Source organism: Natrix helvetica (genome assembly GCF_964273705.1).
Source record: "Natrix helvetica genome assembly, chromosome: 5".
NCBI lineage: Eukaryota > Metazoa > Chordata > Lepidosauria > Squamata > Natricidae > Natrix > Natrix helvetica.
In genome coordinates, this window is record NC_138551.1 from 113,097,871 (window position 1) to 113,120,030 (window position 22,160).

The 22,160-nt window shown below is 43.5% G+C and overlaps 1 protein-coding gene across 1 annotated transcript in view; it reads left to right on the forward strand.

The window, feature by feature from the left end:
* Positions 1-917: 917 nt before the first annotated feature.
* The window catches only part of LOC309393733 (vomeronasal type-2 receptor 26-like), a gene marked incomplete at both ends in the record, with an annotated part of 65,723 nt that continues 44,480 nt past the window's right edge, over positions 918-22,160 (forward strand). The window contains 3 exons of the mRNA XM_081956228.1: positions 918-1,065; positions 15,178-15,296; positions 22,008-22,142. Of these exons, the coding sequence (XP_081812354.1) occupies positions 918-1,065; positions 15,178-15,296; positions 22,008-22,142 (402 nt within the window). The remainder of the gene's footprint in view (positions 1,066-15,177; positions 15,297-22,007; positions 22,143-22,160) is intronic.

Consider the following 22,160-nt stretch of genomic DNA (forward strand, 5'->3'; position numbering starts at 1 on the left):
AAGGTAACAGCGCTCTGTGCGCCTTTGGCATTTAGTCATGCTGGCCACATGACCACAGAGACGTCTTAAAGACAGTACTGGCTCCTCGGCTTAGAAACAGAGATGAGCCTAGATCAGTGTTTCTCAAACTTGGCGACTTTAAGTCCTGTGGACTTCAACTCCCAGAATTCCCCAGCCAGCTATGCTGGCTGGGGGATTCTGGGAGTTGAAGTCCACAGGACTTAAAGTCGCCAAGTTTGAGAAACACTGGCCTAGATGAACCTAGAATTGGGAACAACTAGCACATATGTGCGAGGGGAACTTTACCTTAATTCAACTTGGTAAGATTAGAGACCTATAATCGTGATTACCTTGGCAGGGACCCAGGCCGCTGTATAATTTTGGGCATATACTAGGTCCCCACTGTTAAATGATCGGTGTTGGTTGGTCGAATCTGTGGCTGTCTCTGTGTTATAACTTGGGTGTAGTCTGTCTAATTGTGATCTGAGTTTGCAGCCCATCAGCAATTTTGCTGGGCTGCGGTTTGTAGTTGCGCTAGGGGTGATAAGTTGTACTAGCAGGTATTTGTCAAGTTTGGTCCCATTTTAGCTAGTAAATTAAACAAGCAGAGAACTTGGCCCCCATTCCCTTAGTCTCCACATCACTGCCCACCACCAATTCGACTGCATGCAGCTCCAGACGAGCCATGGCAGAGTGGGCTGAGGAGAGTGCCATAAGCCAGGTCGATCAACGCAGCGTGCTGCTGCAGGACTCCGCACTTGAGCGGCTTCCACCTGTAGTTGGCGGCTGAAGCAGTCCGGGTGCAGTGAGCGCTGCAGGGCCAGGAAGCATTGCCAGAGCTGGGACAGGTCCAGGGAGAAGCCACACGGGCAGCCCAGCAGGGTCTGCATGGGGCTCTGGCAGCTGCAAAGCGTAGCATGAAAGGCGGAAGCCCCCAAACCCAGCGGGGCAATGCAGCTCCAGCAGCAGCAGCACCCAGCCACCTGGGATCGGGTTTCCACGGGGCCCTCATGTACAACGTCTGCCGCCACATCCGCTCCGGCAGCTGGGTGCCCTGTGCATGCAGTAGGGGCTCTTCACTGTTCTGCTCGGAAGACGGAGCCCAGGGAGAAAGGAAACAGCGGTTCAGGCAGTCCCGCTCTGTATCCCCACCAACTAGGGAACACACGAGCATCAACTGAAAGGATTAGCAATTGTTGGCAGCCAAACAACTACTTTTGTATTAACACTCCTGGCTAAAGTAACATTGCCATGCATTAATACATGATACGTAATTTTGAGGCAGTGGGGAGGTTGCCACTCGATTCTAAGATATGGGAAGAATGCATAGATATTTTAGCCCTGTAACATTTTGCAATCCACCAACCCCTTTCTCTGAGAAGTCCATTAAAATGTAGGATGTGCATCATCATCATCATCATCATCAATGACATTGATATTATTGGGCTTTTAAAATTGTTGATCAAATTAAGAAAGAAGCCAAGTGGGGCTGGAGGAGGCGCTGCCGCAACTGACGACCCTTCACTCTGGATTTTGTGGCTTTTTCAGGATTTTCTTTTTAAAAAGCCTCTCCAGATAAGCCTCTCCAGATAAGGTTGCTTCTGGAGGGGGCAGGAAAATGGGCAGCATCCTCCCCCGCCCCCCGTTCCCAGGCACCTCCAGCCTTGGAGCCTGCAGCAAGTCCCGTCCCTTGCACAGTAAAGGCAATTAACAACTTCTCGCACTCATGAGGGCTGACAGTTGCTCCAAGGCTTCAGGCTCTGAGGCTCCAAGGCTTACAGGAACCCAGAACGGCGGGGGGGGAATGCTGCCCATCTGCCTCCTCCCAAAGCAACCTTGAAGGTATTCAAGCTCGTCTGGAGAGGTGTTTTTTTAAAAGAAAAAGCCGAAAAAGCCGCAAGATCCGGAGCTGCCAGTCTCCGGTAAGATGCGCATCTCGTGGCCTCGCTTGCTCAGAGACCTCCTACCCTCCCGCTCACCCAGCCCCCCCCAACATCCCACTGCCTGGGCGCAGCCACTCAGCGGTTCTTTCTTCTTCTGTTTCCAAACTAAGCCCCGGTGGGTTGATTGGTTGGTTGAAGTGCAGTTGGATCCTAATGCTCCATCACTGGAGGCTTTTAAAAGGGAGAACTTTTTGGCTACCAACTGGTAAAGAAAGCTCTCAGCCATGACCAGCGCTGCTCCTGCTTCCCCTAGCTGGGCAGGCAAAGGGAGCGGGTGGCGGCTGCAGCCTCAGTCTGGTGGGAGCTGCGGGCCTGGTCTGGGGAGTTGGGGAGCGCCTCTCCCGGGCGGCTGCTGCGACATCTGCGGGAGGAATTCCCCTTCTCACCTCTGACAGGCCTTCCTTGCGGTTGTAGCCACAGCATGCCGCTCCTGCTGGCATGCTAAGCTGGGCTACAGGAACAGGCGGGTCCCATCCCGCATGTTGCACCCCCCTCCCAGCCTTCGCCCATGCCTTCATGCCATTTTTGGGCGTGCAACACGCGGGAGATTTGAGCTGCAGTTTACTCATGAGCAACATTGGCTGGGAGAGGCAGGGAGAAAGGCCAATAGTACTCACAAGTACACTGAGGCTCCTAAGTGGGATCAAGCCAGGGGTGGGTTCCAGCTGCCGCTACTGCTGGTTACTCTGCGCATACGCTGAAGACAAAAACAATATGGTGGCACCATAAGAGGCACCGAGAGAACTGGTTCAGGGGCATGGTAGGCCTGGGTCACTGCTGGTTCCAGCAACCCAGGCTGTGAAGTTACTACCAGTTCGGCCAAACCAGTCCATACTGGTAGGAACTCACCTCTGACATGTACCCTAGACCATGGTGACTTAGGGGCCTCCCATTCGTGAGGAGACGCAACAGGGGAGGGGGGTGCTGGTCTGGATTCCTGACATGGTATACATGTAACGACCCATTCTATTATGCCCTTGTCCATGCTTGGCCACCAGATGTAACTCCTGGCTAATGCTGGAAGTGACTAGCACACATGTGCAGGGCAACCTTTACCTTTATGTGTGGGTTTGTGATTAGCTTCACTTTTGTTCCATCCCCACTGCACATGGGTCCATGTGCAGCTCGACAGGCAGCTAAATCCCCCTATGTGGATCAGGATGCTTTATTGGGAGAAGAGGGCAGGTGAAACTGAGGAGATGCAAAGAGTGCAAATCGAATAGAAAGACGAGATAGGCAGCATTCACTAACAGCCAGCAAAGAAGCAGCTGGAACCTCTCCAGCGATGCTCCGTGTGAGGGAGGGAGGCCGTCTCCGGATGACCAGGGGTCTCGGTCACAACGGCTGCTTCCATCTTCTCCAAAGGCTGACAGAAAATGGAGTCTGGCTTCAGACCTTATAGTGAGGCTTATCTGCCCCCGGCCACTAGGTGGGGCTAGAGCAACAACAGCATAACAGTTACATGTTGTGGCATGACAACCTTTATAAATTAGGAGGAGACCCTGAGACCATCTAGCCCAACCCCTCCTCTCTGCAGGAATCTCAGTTCAAGCTTCTCTGACTGATGGATGCTCCGTCTTTGCACTCAGATAATCCATGAAGAGGAAACTGAACTTCTCTGCTTTACTAGCTCAGCTCTAAAAGAGCTCATCCTTTCATCTATTCCTGGGCTTCATTGTCCTTCCCTGATGTAGATTTTGTGCAAATTCTCCTCCACGTGTGGTGCCTGCAAGGGGACCTGGTCCTTGAGTTGGGGTCTCCCCAAACCAGAACGTTCACTTCCTGAGATTCTTACGGCTGCATTTGCCTTCTTTCCATGGGCATCTCCCGGCTGACTCAGATTCTGTTTCCAGTTAACTATGATTTTGAGATCATTTTCACAAGCATACATATCAGGTTTTGATAGATCGGCGCAAATGCAGCAGGCGACTCGCTAGTGATTTCAGGACTTTTTATTTCCAGCAAAATGTGACTCCACTCTGCCGGCTGGGCTGCCGGAGCTCACCCTTTAAGGAGCTCCAGGCAGAACAGCCAGCCAATGACAACAGGTTAAATCTCCCACGGTCAGCACACCCAATCAATGGAGAGCATGAAACCTTATGTAGATTCCTGACGTATGTACGTACGTACATAACAGGTTTGGTATCCCTCGTCTTTCTTCCAGCCCATCATTCATGTTCTTATATGAGACTCTATTGTTAGTCAAGTCCTAGTTGCTAAAAATCAGATATTGTTCTACTACTTTTTACTTATGCACCCTTTTCTGTGTGCTAATCATAAATATTGTTTCTGGAAACTTGATATTCCTCTCATTATATTTTATTTTATTTGGAACAGTAAAATACAAGTTTTGGGAAATAAAACTATTGCAAAGACAAAACAAAATGAGACAGATTTTTTTTAAAGTGTGCATTAAAAACAGAAAAAAATATGCATATTGTCCCCCCAGTTGAATACAATACAGCTATAATAGTTTCTCCCCCTTGCAAAACAGGCCCACAATTATAAACTACACATCTATTTCCAACTACTTGACTTGTCATCTACTGTATTTGCTGTATATAAAAAATGTAGTTAACAATCCAACAATAAAGTTACATTTCAAAAATTCAAAATTGTCTGTTATCTGCTATTGTATTTAACTCACAGAAAATTTACAGGGGTTTCTTATCTACCACAGACCACCACAATCATTACCTCTGATCCATGCAGAATTTGTCCAGGGTTAAACATCATTGTTTGATTCTTAATAATAATACATTTCCTTAAAATTTTAATTAGGATCTTTCCCAACAACTGCTTTCCATTCCCCAAAGTCATAGGACCTCCTGTAAATTGAAACATGATGACATTTAAGACTTGTTTTCCAGGTAAATATGACAAGTTCATTCCCCAATCTCCCTCAATCTTCTTGAAAGAATCCATTTCATCAGTCATCCGTTCTGTCCACTTTGAGTCTTCAGGGTCCATGGCCTCTCCAACCATCTCCAAGCAGCCTGCTGTCAAACTAGACTCCTTCCTCAGGGATGCAAGTTAATTTCCAGTCCATCCATCCAATCCATCCGATTCAACGATTGTTGCTTGCTTCTGATTATCGCCTTGTTGATTTAAAACCATTGTTATTTTTTCAAACTTTTAAAATGATGTTTCAAATAAGGCTTCTAAGTTGAAAGACTTTATATTCTTTAAATCACATCAAATTAGCTTACTCTAAGATCGTATTAATGACCATGTTAATGACAACATAAAAAAATTGATGACCAATGGCAAATTGTTAACCATCACCTTTAGGATTCATAGGAAAGATTTTAAAAGGTTACAAATTATTTGAGTATCATTTTGAAGACAGTTTTTATCCACTTAGTTATCATATCATCCACCCCTCAAATTTATAATCCCATCACACAGTTGTTTGTGGGTCCTATATTGAAATCCAGTTCTATCACCAGAGTTCCCATAATCTATTCAGGAAGTGTAATGATATCTGAGAATGACTTTTGGGATGAGGGGAAGAGAGGCTGCCTAGGGAAGGATCAGAGAAGAGGGGAGAATCCTGCAGCTGCATAATGGGAGAGAAAGAAACTCAGAAAGGATCCTCACTAACTTTTCAGGATGAGAAAACAGTTGGTGAGAGATTTGTTCTTTCAGATTTTCAAAATTTTGTTAATGTCGCATTACAGTTAATTAGAATTAGCACATCTGGAGATGTTTTCCATCAGGATGACCAGGGAGAAGATTAGCCTGACAGATTTCTTCTTGATCAACCCATGCTTTCTGGCAATCAACCTGTTGTTTTCAAAGAGTTTATGGATCATCTTTTTTTCTCTGTTCATTTTAGCTGTCATCTGCTCTAGAATGTTTCCTGTAATTGACCAATTGTGTTGATTATATTTTCTCTATATTTTGTCAGTATATGATTGGCAAATTTTTGTCAAACTTTTTCATTCACTTATGAAGATATTGGCAGTATTTGTACCCTATTTAACCATATTTGGAGATTGGATAATTATAGAAGAAAGATTCAATGTGGGATAAGAAACAAAGTTTTCTGTTTTTCAAGTTATTGGATGTTCCCATTCTAGTTTCATCCCTTTCTGGAGAAGAATGAATTTTGGAATATTTCCAGCATTGAATTGTACTTGGATCAAAATGGGGAGATAACAGCTGATCTGGGCATTGATATCTTCTTGGTTCTCTCCAAGGAGGATGCCTGGCAAGAGATTCTGGCGCATTTTGAGAGACAGAGACTGACTATCAACCAAGATGCTCTTTCACAGCTAAAGTTGCTCAATAAGGTAGGATAAATTTTGGTGTCTTTTCTCTGTTTCCCAAAGCCTGAGGTCCCATTTCAAGTGGGCAAAGTCTATAGTCTTCAGGGTGGTTGGCCTTCCATGCCAGTTGGTGTCATGCAATTTGTCAGAGTTTGAGGCAGAAATCAAATCCAGAAAGCACACATAGGTAACTAATTCAGCCAGATTCATTAACTTCTCTTTATATATAATCAAACACATGAAAATAAATATACAATACCAATGGCTGATTGTTCCAACATGGTAGAGAGTACAAGCAAAGACAGGCAGAGGAAAGAACAGTTTCAGTTTCAATTCAGCAGACAGACTGGACTAGTTTGCAGCTTTTGCACAGACTCAGAGCTGAACCATGCCTAGCCTACAAACTGTTTCAGTTTCCAAACAGTCCCCATTGGCTGACTCAGTTGCTATGCTTATTCATTGGCTGACCTTGTTGCCATGTTTCTGCCAGTCATGAATTCTCTGACACTCCTCCCTTCATGACTGGGGTAGACATAAATCCAATTAACTTAATATTTCCCCATGGTGTACTCCACCCAATGGCTTGGTCATTTTGCCTGCCAAATTGTCCTCTGAAGAACAGTGAAGCAAGCTAATCAATTTATGGTTTTTCGAATAGAGTTTTTATTGTTTTTTAGTACAAATAACATATTTATGAACAAAGCATTGTACAGGTTTTCATCTTTTACTTCCTCTTTTATACATAATCCCTTCCCTCCAGACTTTATTAAGTAGAAAAATATTTTTTTTCCAACATGATATGCTAGAAACAAAAGAGAGGAACTAAATGAAGAATCTGCCAGGGTCACATCTCCTACACCTGTTTGGAAGGAGTCAGAGATTTCATATTCACCTCAATGAAGCCTAGAATCTACTTATCTAATGTCCATTTCTCACACACACACACCCGCAATTTTCCATGGATGGAGAGTCCTAACACATTTTCTTTGCCATTCCTTGTTTCTCTGCTCAGTCCCTGCCTCAGTCCAAATGTGCGGAAAATTGTCATCCTGGATTTGTCAAGAGGGCTCGAGAAGGAGAGCCAGTTTGCTGCTATGACTGCGTTCCTTGTCCGGAGGGGACCTTCTCCACTCAGGAAGGTGGGTCACACTGAGGAAAATGGGAGGCTTTGTGGAACTGGATCAATCCAGAACATTTTGATAGAAAGGGCAAGTTAAAAGACAGATTGAAGTTCACCTGTTTTTTTTAACCTGCACAATTTCTTATCTAAAAGTAAGTAAATCAAAAAGACTTTGAAGGAGGGGCTGGGAAGAGATAGGAGGAGGGGGTGGCAGACTGGGCAAGCTTTACTAACAGCAGAGGAAATTTCTCTTCTGCTTTTTAGTTTGGACTTGTGCTGCTAAATTCACCTTTCTAGGAAGATCTGAGTTCTTTGAAACTTGATGAATTGTTTTAGGTCCACCTTCTGAAAGGCCTTGCAATTCACTGTTTATTGGATCTTCCCTTTGAGGATCACTGAGAAGGTGTCACTGGTCCATAATATGGTGTGGTGGATAGTTATGAGGGGAACTCATTACACAAATAGTCTGCCAGTCATGTAGATCAATAAATGAGAGTAGAGCTGGAAGGGACCTGGGAGGTCTTCTAATCCTACCCCCTGCTCAATCAGGAAACCCTATACAATTTGAGACAAGTGACTGTCCAGACTCTTCTTAAAAACCTCCAAAGTTGAAGAACCAAAAACCCCTGGAGGCCAGTTGTTCCACTGATTAATTGTTCTCACTCATAGGAAGTTTCTCCTTAGTTCCAGGTTGCTTCCAGATGTTACAAGATACTGTAGGTATCCTCCAAGTCCAGTATATTAACTGCTATGTGGCAGGACCCAGGATGTTTGCCTTAAAAGATTATATGATTCAATATTAACCTCTAATAATGTAGCTTCCTATGAATTACATTACACATTACACTTGAAGAAATTAACATCCTAGGACTTCCCTCAATTTCATATACTAGCTACACTTTTAAAAAATATATATCCTTCTTATGCTCTTTTTAATGAAATCATTAAGAAATACTTCTTGGAAAATGCCCTTGGTATCAGTTGTTATCCAAAGAAGGTATTTCTTGTAAGATGAAAGGACAGAATGTTAAAGAAATATTGTTTTGGGGTTTTTCAGATACAGAAAAATGCACCAAATGTCCAGATGAAAGATATCCAAATGAAAACAGAATCCACTGTATCCCCAAACTTATAACCTACCTGTCTTATGAAGAACTTCTGGGCATCATCCTGGTCTCTTTTGCTCTATTCTTCTTCCTAATCACAGGGCTTGTTTTAATCATTTTCATTAAATACAGAGAAACTCCCATTGTCAAAGCCAACAACCGGGACCTCTCCTACATCCTCCTGGTCTCCCTCCTGCTTTGCTTCTTGTCTCCTTCTCTGTTCATTGGTCAACCCAGGAAAGCCACCTGCCTTCTACAACAAATGGTTTTCAGCTTCGTCTTCTCAGTTGCCATTTCTTCTCTCTTGGCCAAAACCATCACGGTGGTCTTGGCTTTCCTGGCCACAAAACCAGGAAATCGAGTGAAGAGATGGTTGGGGAAGAGCTTGGCCAACTCCATCATCCTTTCTTGCTTTGCTGTCCAAATTATCATCTGCTCCATCTGGCTGGGAGTTTCTCCCCCCTTCCCTGACTCTGACCTCCACTCCCAGCCTGGAGAGATCATCCTGCAATGCAACGAAGGGACCGTTGTCATGTTCTACGTCACCCTCAGCTACATGGGCTTCCTGGCTGCCATCTGCTTCACGGTGGCTTTCCTGGCCAGGAATCTGCCTGGGGCCTTCAACGAAGCCAAGCTGATCACCTTCAGCATGCTGGTCTTCTGCAGCGTCTGGGTGACTTTTGTGCCCACCTACCTGAGCACCAAAGGGAAATACATGGTGGCTGTGCAGGTCTTCTCCATCCTGGCCTCCAGTGCTGGTCTGCTGGGCTGCATCTTCATCCCCAAGTGCTACATTATCCTTCTGAGGCCAGACCTGAACACAAAGGAGCATCTCACAGCCAGAACAAATGTAAAAACATAATACCATTATGACATTGGAATTATTAATTGTTTTTATTTGAAAGGAGATATTAATTCTTTCTACAGTATGCCGGAGTCAAAGAAATCTATGTGTTTCAAAATGGGAAATTGCTGAATGACTGGAATTCCTGTAGTTTCCTTCCCTTTCAATAAATCTTGTTAAAGATAACTCTTTGAAAGTTATTCAGAGTAATTTGCTGTTCAGCAACAGCTACTGAGTGTGACATCTTATAAAAATAATTTGGGCACTAGTCACTATGGCTGAAAGTGTGTGTGTGTGAAAGAGTGTGTAGGAAAAAAGGTCAGAAGGAAACTGTGGGAACCAAGCACCAGCCTGGTTGCCTGATCCTCTCCCTGAGAATGCCAGAATGATGTGAAATGCCATGTTTCACTGGCTCTTAGCTGGGGAGAGAAATCTTCATCCCTTTTATATAGTTCTTTCTTGATTTCCTGATAAAACCTCCTTTGCCAAAAGTGGTCAGAAGAACAGCTGTCTGGGATTTCAGTTTGGAATTGTTTTTATTTTGGTATGTACTTCACAGCAAAAGAATATTAAATAAATAAAATGTGTAAAGAAATTTCCACTGTATTTTTTCTTTCTTTCATCAGCCAGAGAAACAAAATAGCAGTTTTCAGATCCTTTAATTTTCCACTCTACAATTTCTACCTAAAGCATTTTCTCTTCTCATCTTCCAAGCTTGTATTGTCTGTGAAGGGCTGGAGAAGATGCCCAGAGAAAGGGGACCTTGAGACTCTCCCCAGGAGGAGGTTGAAGGGATCCTGTCTAAAGGCAGCCGCATCATTGACCAGGTCACAAACCTTCAATGCTGCATAATACCCTCCTGAGGAAACCTGCCCATCTCCCCAAGCAAGGCAGGGACAGCAAACCTTCAATGCTGCATAATGCCCTCCTGAGGAAACCTGCCCATCTCCCCAAGCAAGGCAGGGACAGCCTTCACAAACCTTCAATGCTGCATAATGCCCTCCTGAGGAAACCTGCCCATCTCCCCAAGCAAGGCAGGGACAGCCTTCACAAACCTTCAATGCTGCATAATGCCCTCCTGAGGAAACCTGCCCATCTCCCCAAGCAAGGCAGGGACAGCCTGTGCTCTGTGGCTCTTCTCCAAAGGACGCTGGGGGGTTGCGCTTGGGGGCAATTACTTGAAGGGTGGCAGAAACGGTGAGTGGGTAGTGTGGGATGTTCTGGCTAACCCGGGGGTGTGGGAGCAGTGCAGGTGAGGGGCGGGCAGGATGGCTTTGTGTTTGGCTGAGGGGGGAGGGGAGAAGGGATGCTGCAGAAGATGCTTGTGGAGGGGCAAGAGGGGCGAGGGAGGGAGATTTGCTAAGGGTAGCGGGGTGTGTGTGTGTCTATGTGTGTCTGGGATTGTGTGTGGGAGGTTGGTTGTGGGAGGTTGTTTTTGTTGTTGCCTGTTTTGTGGGTGAATGAGAGCATTTGAGGAGGGGGCTTAAATCCAGGGAGGGAATGGGAGGGAAAGTGAGAGCAGTGGGTGAAGATCGGGCAAAGCGTGTGAGAAAGGCTGCGGAGGAGTTGCAGGAGAAGCGAGTTAAAGAGGCCAAAAGAACCGCCATTCTCCTGGAGCGTCTTCGGTGCTCAGCAGGGATGCGGAGGGCAGGGGAGTCTTTTCCTCCCTCTTTCTCCCCGTGAAGAAAGGTCGGGCTCTCCCCATTCCCCCCCCTTCTCAGAACCCCGGCCCCTCCCTTCACTTTGCTCTGCCCGACAGTCCCATAACTCCCACAGCTCCGAAGCCTCTTGGCACCCCCTGCTAGCCTAGCCAGAGCGCTGCGTCGCTCTTCCCACAGGGGGCGCTCCGATCATACTGTTCGCGGACGCAGCCAGGCGGAGCTTGTACTGATGTGTATGTTTTATGTTATATCTTAAGTTCAATTGTTATGCCCAGTTCTTTATGCATGTTAGGAAACAGTTAACATTTCTAGTCATGTGATCTGGGGGCAGGAAGTAGCTGCTGCTGAGTAAAGACAAGCCTCTGGTTCAAGCTCCTTGCTGTCTGCCTTTATTTGTATTAACTCATCACATGGTACCAGGAGTGGGATGAGAAGAGGCATGGCAGCAAACAGCAACACAAAGAACACTCCTTCCCTGGATTTGGAATCAGGGAACATATCTGAAAACTGGTTAAGGTGGAGGGAGCTGATAGAGCTTGTGTTTGCAGGACCTGATACAGACAAATGGACTAATCAGCAGAAAGCAGCACACTTTCTAATATGTGTGGGACAGAAAGGATGTGATGTGTGCAGAGCCTGGCAAGCAAGTGGGGAGATCACTGCACAGAACAAAAAGAAAACAGAGGTACTGTTTGCAAAGTTTGAAGCATACTGCAACCCGAGAAAAAACTCCACAGTGCAGAGAAAACTGTTTTATGAGAGAAACCAGTGTGGAGGTGAATCTGTGGATGATTGGGTGACCCAGCTCCGCTTGCTTGCCAAAGACTGTGCTTTTCATGATGCTGGAGATATGATTAAAGACCGTATTTTGATGGGCAGCAAGTCTAAGGAAGTCCAGGAAAAACTGCTGCAGGAAGAAGACTTAAATCTTGAGAAAGCCGTAAGGATTGCCAGAGCATATGAAATATCAAGAAAAGACATGCAGATACTGGAAGGAACACAGCACCAGATCATTGCTATAGAAACTCAAAGCAGTAGATATGGTCAAGAAAGGGTATACAAAGGAATAAAAGGCACCTATGGCACTGGAACAAGTAACAGAGAAGCAGCTTGTGGATATTGTGGAAATATGCACCATAAAAACAGTGTCTGTCCTGCAAGAGGGCAAACATGCAACAAATGCAGGAAAAGAGGACACTTTGCCAGGGTGTGTAAACTGTCTTTGCAAACCGAAAGGCCACAAACATGGGCTGTATATGCTATAGAGGACAATGATGACAATGCAGGGTCAAACCCGGACTGCTCCTCAATATATCTTGCAGCGATACAGAAAGCACATCAGTCTGCAGATGAAGCCAATGTAACATTACAGATAGGGGCCAACAAAACTCCAGTCACATTCAAAATAGATACTGGAGCACAAGTAAATTGTGTGCCGAGCCACATATATCTGGAACACCTCAGGAATGAATCCCCTTTAGAGACTCTGAACCTACCGAATTTAATGGGATATGGTGGTGAAAAGCTGAAAGTAATGGGTCACTGTCATGTACAATGTGCCTACATGGGATTGGAAAGGGCTTTACAATTGTTTGTGATAGAAACGCAAGCCCCAGCTGTGCTAGGTCTCAAAACAAGTAAAGAGATTGGACTTGTGTAATGACTGTGGATGGTGGGCACAGAGGTCTGATGGAAGCTGACATTAAATGTGAGTACTGTGATCTATTCAAGGGCCTGGGGTGTCTCCCAGGCATAAGCCACATACGTATAAAAGAGGGTGCACAGCTTGTCATCCATGCGCCAAGGAAAATACCTCTAACTCTTGTGGATAAACTCAGACAGGAACTCACTAGGATGGAGAAGTTGGGAGTAGTAAAGAAGGTCACTTAACCATCAGAATGGGTCAGTTCTATGGTTGTGGTGGAGAATAACACAGGTGCAATTCTCATATGCATCGACCCACGTGATTTGAACACAGTAATAATGAGAGAACACTACAAACTCCCCACCATAGAGGACATAGCACACAAGCTAGTAGAGGCAACAGTGTTCAGTGTATTAGATGCCCAGTCTGGTTACTGGCAATTGCGTCTTGACGAAGCTAGCAGTTACCTCACTACTTTCAACTCCTCTGCGGGTCGATGGCGCTTCACAAGGGTGCCTTTCGGCATAGCATCGGCACAGGAGATATTTCAAAAGAAATCACATGAACTAATTGCTGGTCTACAGGGTGTTGAAGCAATAGTTGATGATTTGTTGGTCTATGGAAAGGATCAAGTAGAGCATGACAGAAACCTTACTGCTTTGCTCAATCGATGTCGTGAAAGAAATCTTAAACTCAATCCAAATAAAATGCAAATTGGGGTAGGAGAAGTGACATATTTTGGACACCTACTAACCAAAGAGGGTTTGAAGCCTGATCCAAAGAAGATCACAGCAGTTCTTAACATGAAGGCCCCAGCCTCCAGAAAGGAACTGGAGACATCATTGGGCCTTTTCAACTATCTATCGAAATTCTCTAAGGGCCTCGCATCAAACAGACAGCACCGGTATGTGCATTGCTGCAGAAGGATGCCATTTGGTGTTCGGATGCAAACATGGAAAGGACTTTTGACAAAGTGAAGAAACTGATCACCAAATATCCCGGGCCAGTACTGAGATACTTTGACGTAAATGCTGACACTGTGCTTCAAGTGGATGCATCCCAGTTTGGGTTAGGTGCTGTACTGACTCAACAAGGACATCCCGTGGCTTATGCCTCACGTGCACTGACCACGACACAAGCCAATTATGCTCAAATTGAGAAAGAGATGTTGGCCATTGTGAATGGATGTGAGAAGTTTCACCAGTACATATATGGCTGTCCAGTAGTTGTAGAAACCGACCACAAGCCGTTGGAGTACATACTACAAAAACCGCTAGCTTCTACACCTCCATGCTTGCAGCGAATGATTATGAAATTACAGCAGTATGATCTCACAGTGAAGTATAAGCCTGGGAAGGAAATTCCAATGGCAGATTGCCTGTCAAGAGTGTTTCCAGAAGGACATGAAGCCAGGGATGAACCTGAGTTGGAAGAGCAGGTACATACAATACTAGTCAACATGCCAATATCAGATGTACGGCTGGAGAAAATAAGACAAGACACCAAACAGGATAAAGTACTAGAGAAATTAACGTGCATCATGTGCAATGGCTGGCCAGAAAAACGCAAGAAGCTGTGTCCTGAGTTGCAGGAATTCTGTCCTGTGAAAGATGAACTATCCATTTATGAAGATATCATACTAATGGGTGACCGTATTCTTATACCTAAGTCCCAGCGGGCAGAAGTAATGGAACAAATTCATCAGGGACATTTGGGCATCACTCTGTGTAAGCGCAGAGCACGGGAGGTGGTCTACTGGCCTCATTTGGACACTGACATTGAAACACTTGTAAAGAAGTGTGACACCTGCCACACATTTCAAAAAACAATGCGAAAGAACCTCTTACACCGTGGAATGCTCCTTCACGGGCATGGCAGAGATTGGCTATGGACATTTTTCATTTTGGAGACATACACTATCTGATAATAGTAGACTACTACAGCAAATACTTTGAACTAGTGCAGCTGGGAAGTTTAAAAGCGGCAACAGTCATATGGGCCTTCAAGACAATACTTTCACGACATGGAGTGTGTGAAGAACTGGTGTCTGATAATGGGCCACAATTCTCATGTGCCGAATTCCAGTGCTTCCTGCGTGAATGGGGAATTAAGCACAAACCCACAAGCCCTTATCACCCACAGGCCAATGGCCTAGCAGAGAAGTATGTTGGCATAGCCAAATCCATCATACAGAAAGCACAAACGTCAGGGCAGGATGTGTATTTGGGCCTACTAAACTATCGTGCAACACCCATTGAGGGATTATGCTCACCAGCTCAGCTGCTAATGGGAAGAACACTGAGGACTACAGTGCCTACTGCTCCACATAAATTGCAGCCTCGTTCCATTGCACATGAGCGGGTAATAGCTCAGAGGGACATAAACATGAGAAAGCAAAAACTGTATTTTGATAAATCCACCAAGCCTCTTCGTCCACTGTGTGCCGGGCAAGCTGTGAGACATAGAGTCACTGGGAAAACATGGGAACCTGCTCGAATTGTCAAAGAGGGCAATTCACCAAAATCATATGTAGTTGAAACCAAGTGTGGACAGCAATTGAGAAGAAACAGGTGTCATCTGCGTCCAGACCCGGCTGCCGACGCTGCGTCAGAAGAAGAAAACAACAAGGAAATTGAAGCGCAGGCGCATGATGGCACAAAACTTCTGAACACGGATATACAGCCTACCGAAAACGCCAAGAACAATGTAAGCATATCAGCATGTGACAATGCTGGGACCGACTCACAACTTGATAGTAACTTTCCTGATGATCAGACAGCAGTAACATTCTCTCGCTATGGTCAAGCCATTAAACCCAAAATATGGAAAGATTTTGTAACATATTAGATGTTTTATACTTAAGAGGGGAGATGTAATGATGTGTAAGTTTTATGTTATATTTTAAGTACAATTGCTGTGCTTAGCTCTTTAAGGCTAGGAAACAGTTAACCTTTTTAATGATGTCATCCAGGGCAGAAGTTAGTTTACAGATGGCTGCCGCTGAATAAAGACAAGCTTTGGTCAAGCTCTTGCTGTCTGCCTTTGTTTTATGCCAAGGTCATCACAGGCAGGATAAGAAGCAATGGGTGGAAACTAATCAAGGAGAGAAGCAACTTAGAACTAAGAAGAAATTTCCTGACCGTTAGAACAATTAATCAATGGAACAACTTGCCTCCAGAAGCTGTGAATGCTCCAACGCTGGAAGTTTTTAAGATGTTGTTGGATATCCATTTGTCTGAAGTGGTGTAGGGTTTCCTGCCTAAGCAGGGTTTGGACTAGAAGACCTTCAAGGTCTCTTCCAACTCTGTTATTCTATTCTATACTTCCTTGCCATCTTGTCCCATTAGTGGACTGATTGTTCCCTTGACGTTTTTCTTGCTTTTTATATGTTAAAATAACCTTTTTTTAAAAAAAAATTTTTTGACATTTGTTGCAAGTCTTACTTCCATTTGAGTTTTGGCTTCCCTGACTACATCTTTACATCTTTCTAGCTATTCTGCTAGTATTCCACCTTAGCTATGTGTCCCTCTTTCCATTTTTTTGTATTAATTCCTTTTGTCTTTCAGTTTATTCCAATTTAATTAGAAAAAGGTTTTTTTAAGGATTTGAATCAATTGGTTTCGAAATTTATTTGGCAGGGAAGAAAACCAAGAATAAAACTCAAAGCTATGCAAGATACTAAGGAAAAAGGAGGATTTGGCGTACCAGATTGGGAACTTTATTATATTGCGGCTACCCTAACATGGTTAAAAGAATGGATAATGTTGAGAAATAAAAGATTACTCAAACTGGAAGGTCATGACCTTCAAGCAGGATGGCATGCCTTTCTATGGTATGAAAAAGGATCTGCACATAAATATTTCAATAGACGCTACATCAGACAGTCCCTGTTATTAATATGGAACAAAATTAAACACAAGCATTCTATCTTTTGGCTATCTACAATGGAAGCATATATACACCCAAATTTAATTAATATGGAAAATATTGTTACATATAAAGAGTTATTGAATAGACAGGGGGAAATTAAAACTAGATTAGAATTGGCATCACAAGGGGTACAAGTAGAATGGTGGTCTTATTTACAGATAAAATCAAGGTTTGCACAGGATAGGAAGAAGGAAGGTATTGCCAAAGATTATACAATACTAGATAAACTTTTGAAAGAGACAGAAAACAAGTTGATCAAAGTGCTGTATAGATTCTTGTTGGAATATAAACTCAAGCAAGAACATGTCAAAAAAACTATGGTCCCCTGGGCGAAGAATTTTGGTTATCATGTGGAATTGGCTAAATGGGAAAAACTTTGGATACTTAATCGGAAACTAACAATGGCTATGGCATATAAAGAAAATCTTTATAAGGTGTTCTACAGATGGCATCTCCCCCCAGCGTGGCTCTCCAAAATGTTTAAAAATCTGGCCCCAAATTGTTGGAAGTGTAAAAAAAACACCAGGCACTTTTTTATCATATGTGGTGGACATGCAATGAGGCCAAAAGATATTGGAAAATGATTCAATCATGGTTGGAACAAATGGTGGGAGACCAAATTTTGTTTAAACCAGAAGTTTTTCTCCTAGGCATAATACCGGAGGGTTTTAAGAAAAATGTACTCGATCTAATTATACATGTACTAACTGCGGCCCGCATAACTTTTGCACAGTATTGGAGAAAAGAAAACACACCATCAGAACTAGATATAATCAGAAAAGTGTTGGCCTGTGCGGAAACAGATGGGCTCACTCTTGAACTTAAAAATAAAGGGGAATCAGAATATTTTGAAGTCTGGAACAGATTTTATGATTGGTATAAGACAAGGTGACAAGACTGGAACAAACTGTATATATTGTGATAGACGATGTACTACGTAGGCTTATAGTTAATGGTTGAGACTAATTGTGCATAATGTGAATGCATGGTCACTTCGACTTTGTGGTACTGCATTGCTTTAAATGTAAAAATAATAAAAATGTATTCTCAGAAAAAACAATAACTAGGTCATTATTTCATTCAACCGATTTAGTACCTGCTCTTCACGCCCGTCACAGGCCAGACGTCTCAAACCTTCAACGAGATCATCCAGAGAAGTCGCTCCCTGAAGAAGACTATCTGTCAGAAGGAATGAAAGACCACAATGAACAAGAATCGTTCATCTCAAGGTGTACTCCGTGTACTCTTATGCAAGGCAAATGATGAGATTATTATTATCAAGAGTCACAATTAAAAAAAAACTAGTTTTAGATCATAAATATTAGTGTTGACAGATCATAAATTAATTGCTGCCATCTCTACCCGAATAAAATTTGGTTCAGAATACTGACACTATCAAAAGTATAATGCTATAAAATAGGTTTATTGGGCCAAAATGAGTTAAAAGGCAAGTTTCTGGGTGGCAAAGTTAATCATTCTTCACCCAGGAAATTTAGTATTGTATATCCTGAACATATGTTTTAGAAGTATGTGGAAGAAATGTAGTATTTTTTATGTGGCTATATAAATCCAAACAAAAAATGAATAATATTAACGTTTTGGGCTGCTTTTTATACTGAAGATTCTCTTACATGATTTTCATGTCTTTTTTTAAACTTTCTAATAGTTCAATCTGTTTTTATATTGTTTTTAATTGCTGTAAGCTGCCCAAAGTCACGTATTTGAGGCAGCTACGAATGAAGGTGTAAAGGAGTAAAAATAATTAAGATTTTTAAAACTAATTTTTCACACCTACCTTCTCTGGACAGCTGGAAGAAGGTAGAATTCAATAAGTTACCCATGGTAACTTATAGTCCTGCCTAGAGAGAGAGAGAAAGAAAGAAGGAAAAGAGAAAGAAAAGACTGTAGATAGTCTGCTTGCTCTTTAAACGCAGGAGGCAGTTGGACTCCGCCCCCCCTCCTGTGTTCCGTGACATCAGGCTGACATCATCAGCTGGATGACATCACAACATTCTCTCATACAGCCAAGTCCCTCCTGGTCCCCAGTATCAGTGTCTGAAACAAAGTCCTACTCAGGGACTTCCATGTAGTAGTTATACCCTCTTTAGTTGGGCCTGGTGGCCAGAATACATCTGAGAATGTATCTCCTTCTGAGTCCTTCTACTGGAGAAAAGGAGCTCTTTTTTTCAGCTCCTTTTAGGCTACTTCTGGCTGTTTATTTCCAGATAGGAAACTCATCCTTCTCTCCTACACACCAACACCATCACCCCAGCTGTTTTGTCAGCTTTTAGAGCCAACTGGTGGCTTTGCTGGCTGAGGAAAGGGCTTAGAGAGGCAAAACAACCACTGCACAGGTTGTTAGATATTTGCATAAACTGCTGTGGTCTCCACTCAGGTCCGCCACTAGGGCAGGAACAAGGGGTTGTTCTGATTGGACGGGAGGTCTGCCAGCTCCCCATAAAAGGGGAGCTGCACGACCCCAGATTCAGCTGGATCACTTCTACCTAACTAATAAAGAGCTGTTGTCACAATCGTCTGGAGTCTGTCCTCTCGTTGCCCGAATCTAACACAGGTAGAGGCTGTTTTCTAGGCAACCTGACTTCTGACATGGATGAAGTAGATCAAAGTTGCCCTCAAACCAGCTTAGCTCCTCCTAACTTATTGAGCACAAACAGAGTCAGTGACTGGATTTAAAGTTTTAAAACGCCCTGGGAACCTTTTCAAGATCAACTAGATGTGCTGCCAGCGACTAAAGAGCACATCAAACTATTAAGGCAATTCTTTAAATGTTAGCTTCTGGTTTACGGCCCTATGGATGCAGTTCAGCTGTTTTGGGAGAATCTTGGCCTTGCTGCAAACTGTTACAGGCTTAAAATAAACATATCATAAAAACAACAACAAAAGAAAAAGAGAGAGAAACTTGCTTCTCTTCTCAATTTTTAAACGTTCACTTTTTTTAAAAAAAATGCACTTCCCAAAGAAGTGGCACCTGCTTCTTATCTTGTGTTTTCAATGATATGTTTTAAATTCAGTGTTAAATTTGCAAATAGGGAGGGAAGCCAAGCAAAGGCCTCACTGTGGTTCTGGAATTAAATGGCACATTAGCATAACCGCCGCTCATTGGTCCATTCAAGCAGCAGGAAAAATAAAGCAATGTCATTGGCCGGACTGTCTGTCAGAGTTTTGCCTTGTGCTCACCTCGCTCTTATGGCAGAGCTGTGCATAGTGCAGTAAGGAGGCTCATGGCTGGTTGGAAGGACTGACTGAGCCAAGGTCCTCCAGCTTCTGTCACTAAAGGAGGACCAGGACCTGGCTCTTCCGACTGCCCATTCAGCCCTTTAGCCCTCACATCATGAGTGGCTGTCGGTTCTAACAATGAAATCCCACTCGAGTGACTAACAAAACTCTAGTAATCCTGGAAAATAAAGACAGTAAATAGAAATTTCCGCTGCTGTCTGGGAGCTCGATGATGAAGTCCATTGCGATCTCTTCCCATGGTCAGCTAGGGCTGGCTACCCATTGAAGTAGTCCAGGGGCTTCCCTGGCTGTATTTTCATGGTTGTGCAGGTGGCACAGCTGTTTACAAAATCTTCCACCTCCAATTTCATTTTTGGCCACCAAAATTGGCGCCTGGCGAGGTGGAGCATTTTTAGGAATCCAAAGTGGCCTTGTAGTTTCCCATTACAATTTTGTTGTATTTAAGTACTATGACAATAAAGATTATTATTATCATTATTATTAAATCCCAACTTTCTCAAGGTATATTAGGTTAATAGTTTCCTATTTGGAATTGGTTTCTGTTTCTTTCTCTTTCCAAATTTCATCAAGTTTCCTGGTGACTTCCCCTTCAATGCAGAACTCCACTTAGAATCACTCTAAATATGCTTGGTGGTTACCATTCTAATGACAGAAATATTAATGTTTTAATTAATAATATAAATATCCTAACATTAAACTCTTGATAGAATTAAACCTGCTTCTTGGGGAGACAGCAATATTTTCTAGTTGTGACTTGCACTGTAAGATTCATATAGTTCTGTAAGCACAACATGGTTAATAGGTGATTTTAAAAGGAATTAAATTTCTCCAAATATCATATGATACATTGGGAGATTTAATATTGTGAGATTTTGCTCCTTTTGTAATTCATTAAAAAAAGGGATTGTTTTGGGGAAAATGTGATTTCTCTGGGTCCTCTACAGTATTATAGGAGTGATCTAAGCTTCCAGCTTTGTTAAACAGAAATGTACATTATGGAAACCGTTCCTTTTTAAATCCCCGAATGTCTCAGACCTAACAGTAGTAAGTGAGTAGATCAACAGAGCAAACAAAGGCCCTATAAGCAATAGTGAACAGTTCTTGCAGTGGGAACCAATACTTCTTTATGCTATTGTGCACTGGACTTAAAGCATTCTGAATTTTATTTTCAAATCCTGCTATATTAATTCCTTTCAGATCTCTGGGTTTGCATCACACTTGTACCTTTTTTTCTCTGGGTAACTGTACCTGCCACAAGCCACACTTCAAAATGGAGAGGGAAGTGAGACAATGATAAATCAATAAGTAAATATTGAATTAAGAGCTGCTAAATAAAAAACATTTATTTACCTACTTCTCTGTCTCTCTCAATCTGTCATCTACCTATCATCTTTCTATTTCCTGCCTCCTCTCCCCCGATAATTTGAAGCTGAATGCTGGGCACAATGAAGTCAATCTCAAACTCACTAATCTAAATCTTTATTGAGAGAGGTGTATTTTTTGTATATTGTTCATTTATTATAACGACACTTGGGAAGCTATGTCAAAGTTATAAGGGCGAAAGGAGAGAAAAATTAAAATCTGCTTTGGAGATTGGTGTAAATCACTGGGTGGCTGAATGAATGCTAATCCTTCAGAGAGATAAATCAGTTAAGAAGAGCACCAACAAAGGAGAATATTTATAGCTGAGGGAGGACATGAGGGGTCCTTGGTGCTCTCTGAGCTTGCTTGTTTTCCTGCAGACATTTCATTATTCAAACATCATCAGTGCTAGAAGGCAGAGAGGTTTATACTCTCAGTTTATATTGCAGGGGCTTCTCTGAGTGTCGATGGGGATGATGGTCTTGGAGGTCCTTTGGTTGGGCTGTTTTCTGATGGCTTCTTGGGCAGTTCTTTGATTGGGGCGTTCTTGACTTGATTGTTGGGCAGCTGTGAATCCAATTCAATCATCACCCAGATCAGCAGAGATCAACTCCAAGGTTAACATCAGACCAGCCATCAAGTCAACAAAACCCTCAATCAAGGAACCGCCAAAGGAACCAACAGCCCAACCAAAGGACCACCAAGACCCTCATCCCCACACAAATCCTGGCCAGGAAAGAACCCTAAAGAGAAGCAGAGAGCAAATCCTCCTCCTTCCCAACACTGATGAGGTTACCTAGTCCGGCAGTGAGACGTCTGCCAGGAAACCAGTCCGCTGCCATCTGCTTCCTGCGCGCCTCCCTCCAGGTGGTTCCCGAACAACCGTGCGTCGTCCCTGAGCATCCGTGCCTGACCACTAGTGGCAGCTGCCGGGAACTATGCGCTGTGTTGCCCTGCGAAGAGAGGCCTGAAAAGGGAGCCGCCCGGATGGTTGCAAGCCAGGTTTGCTCGTTGGCGGCT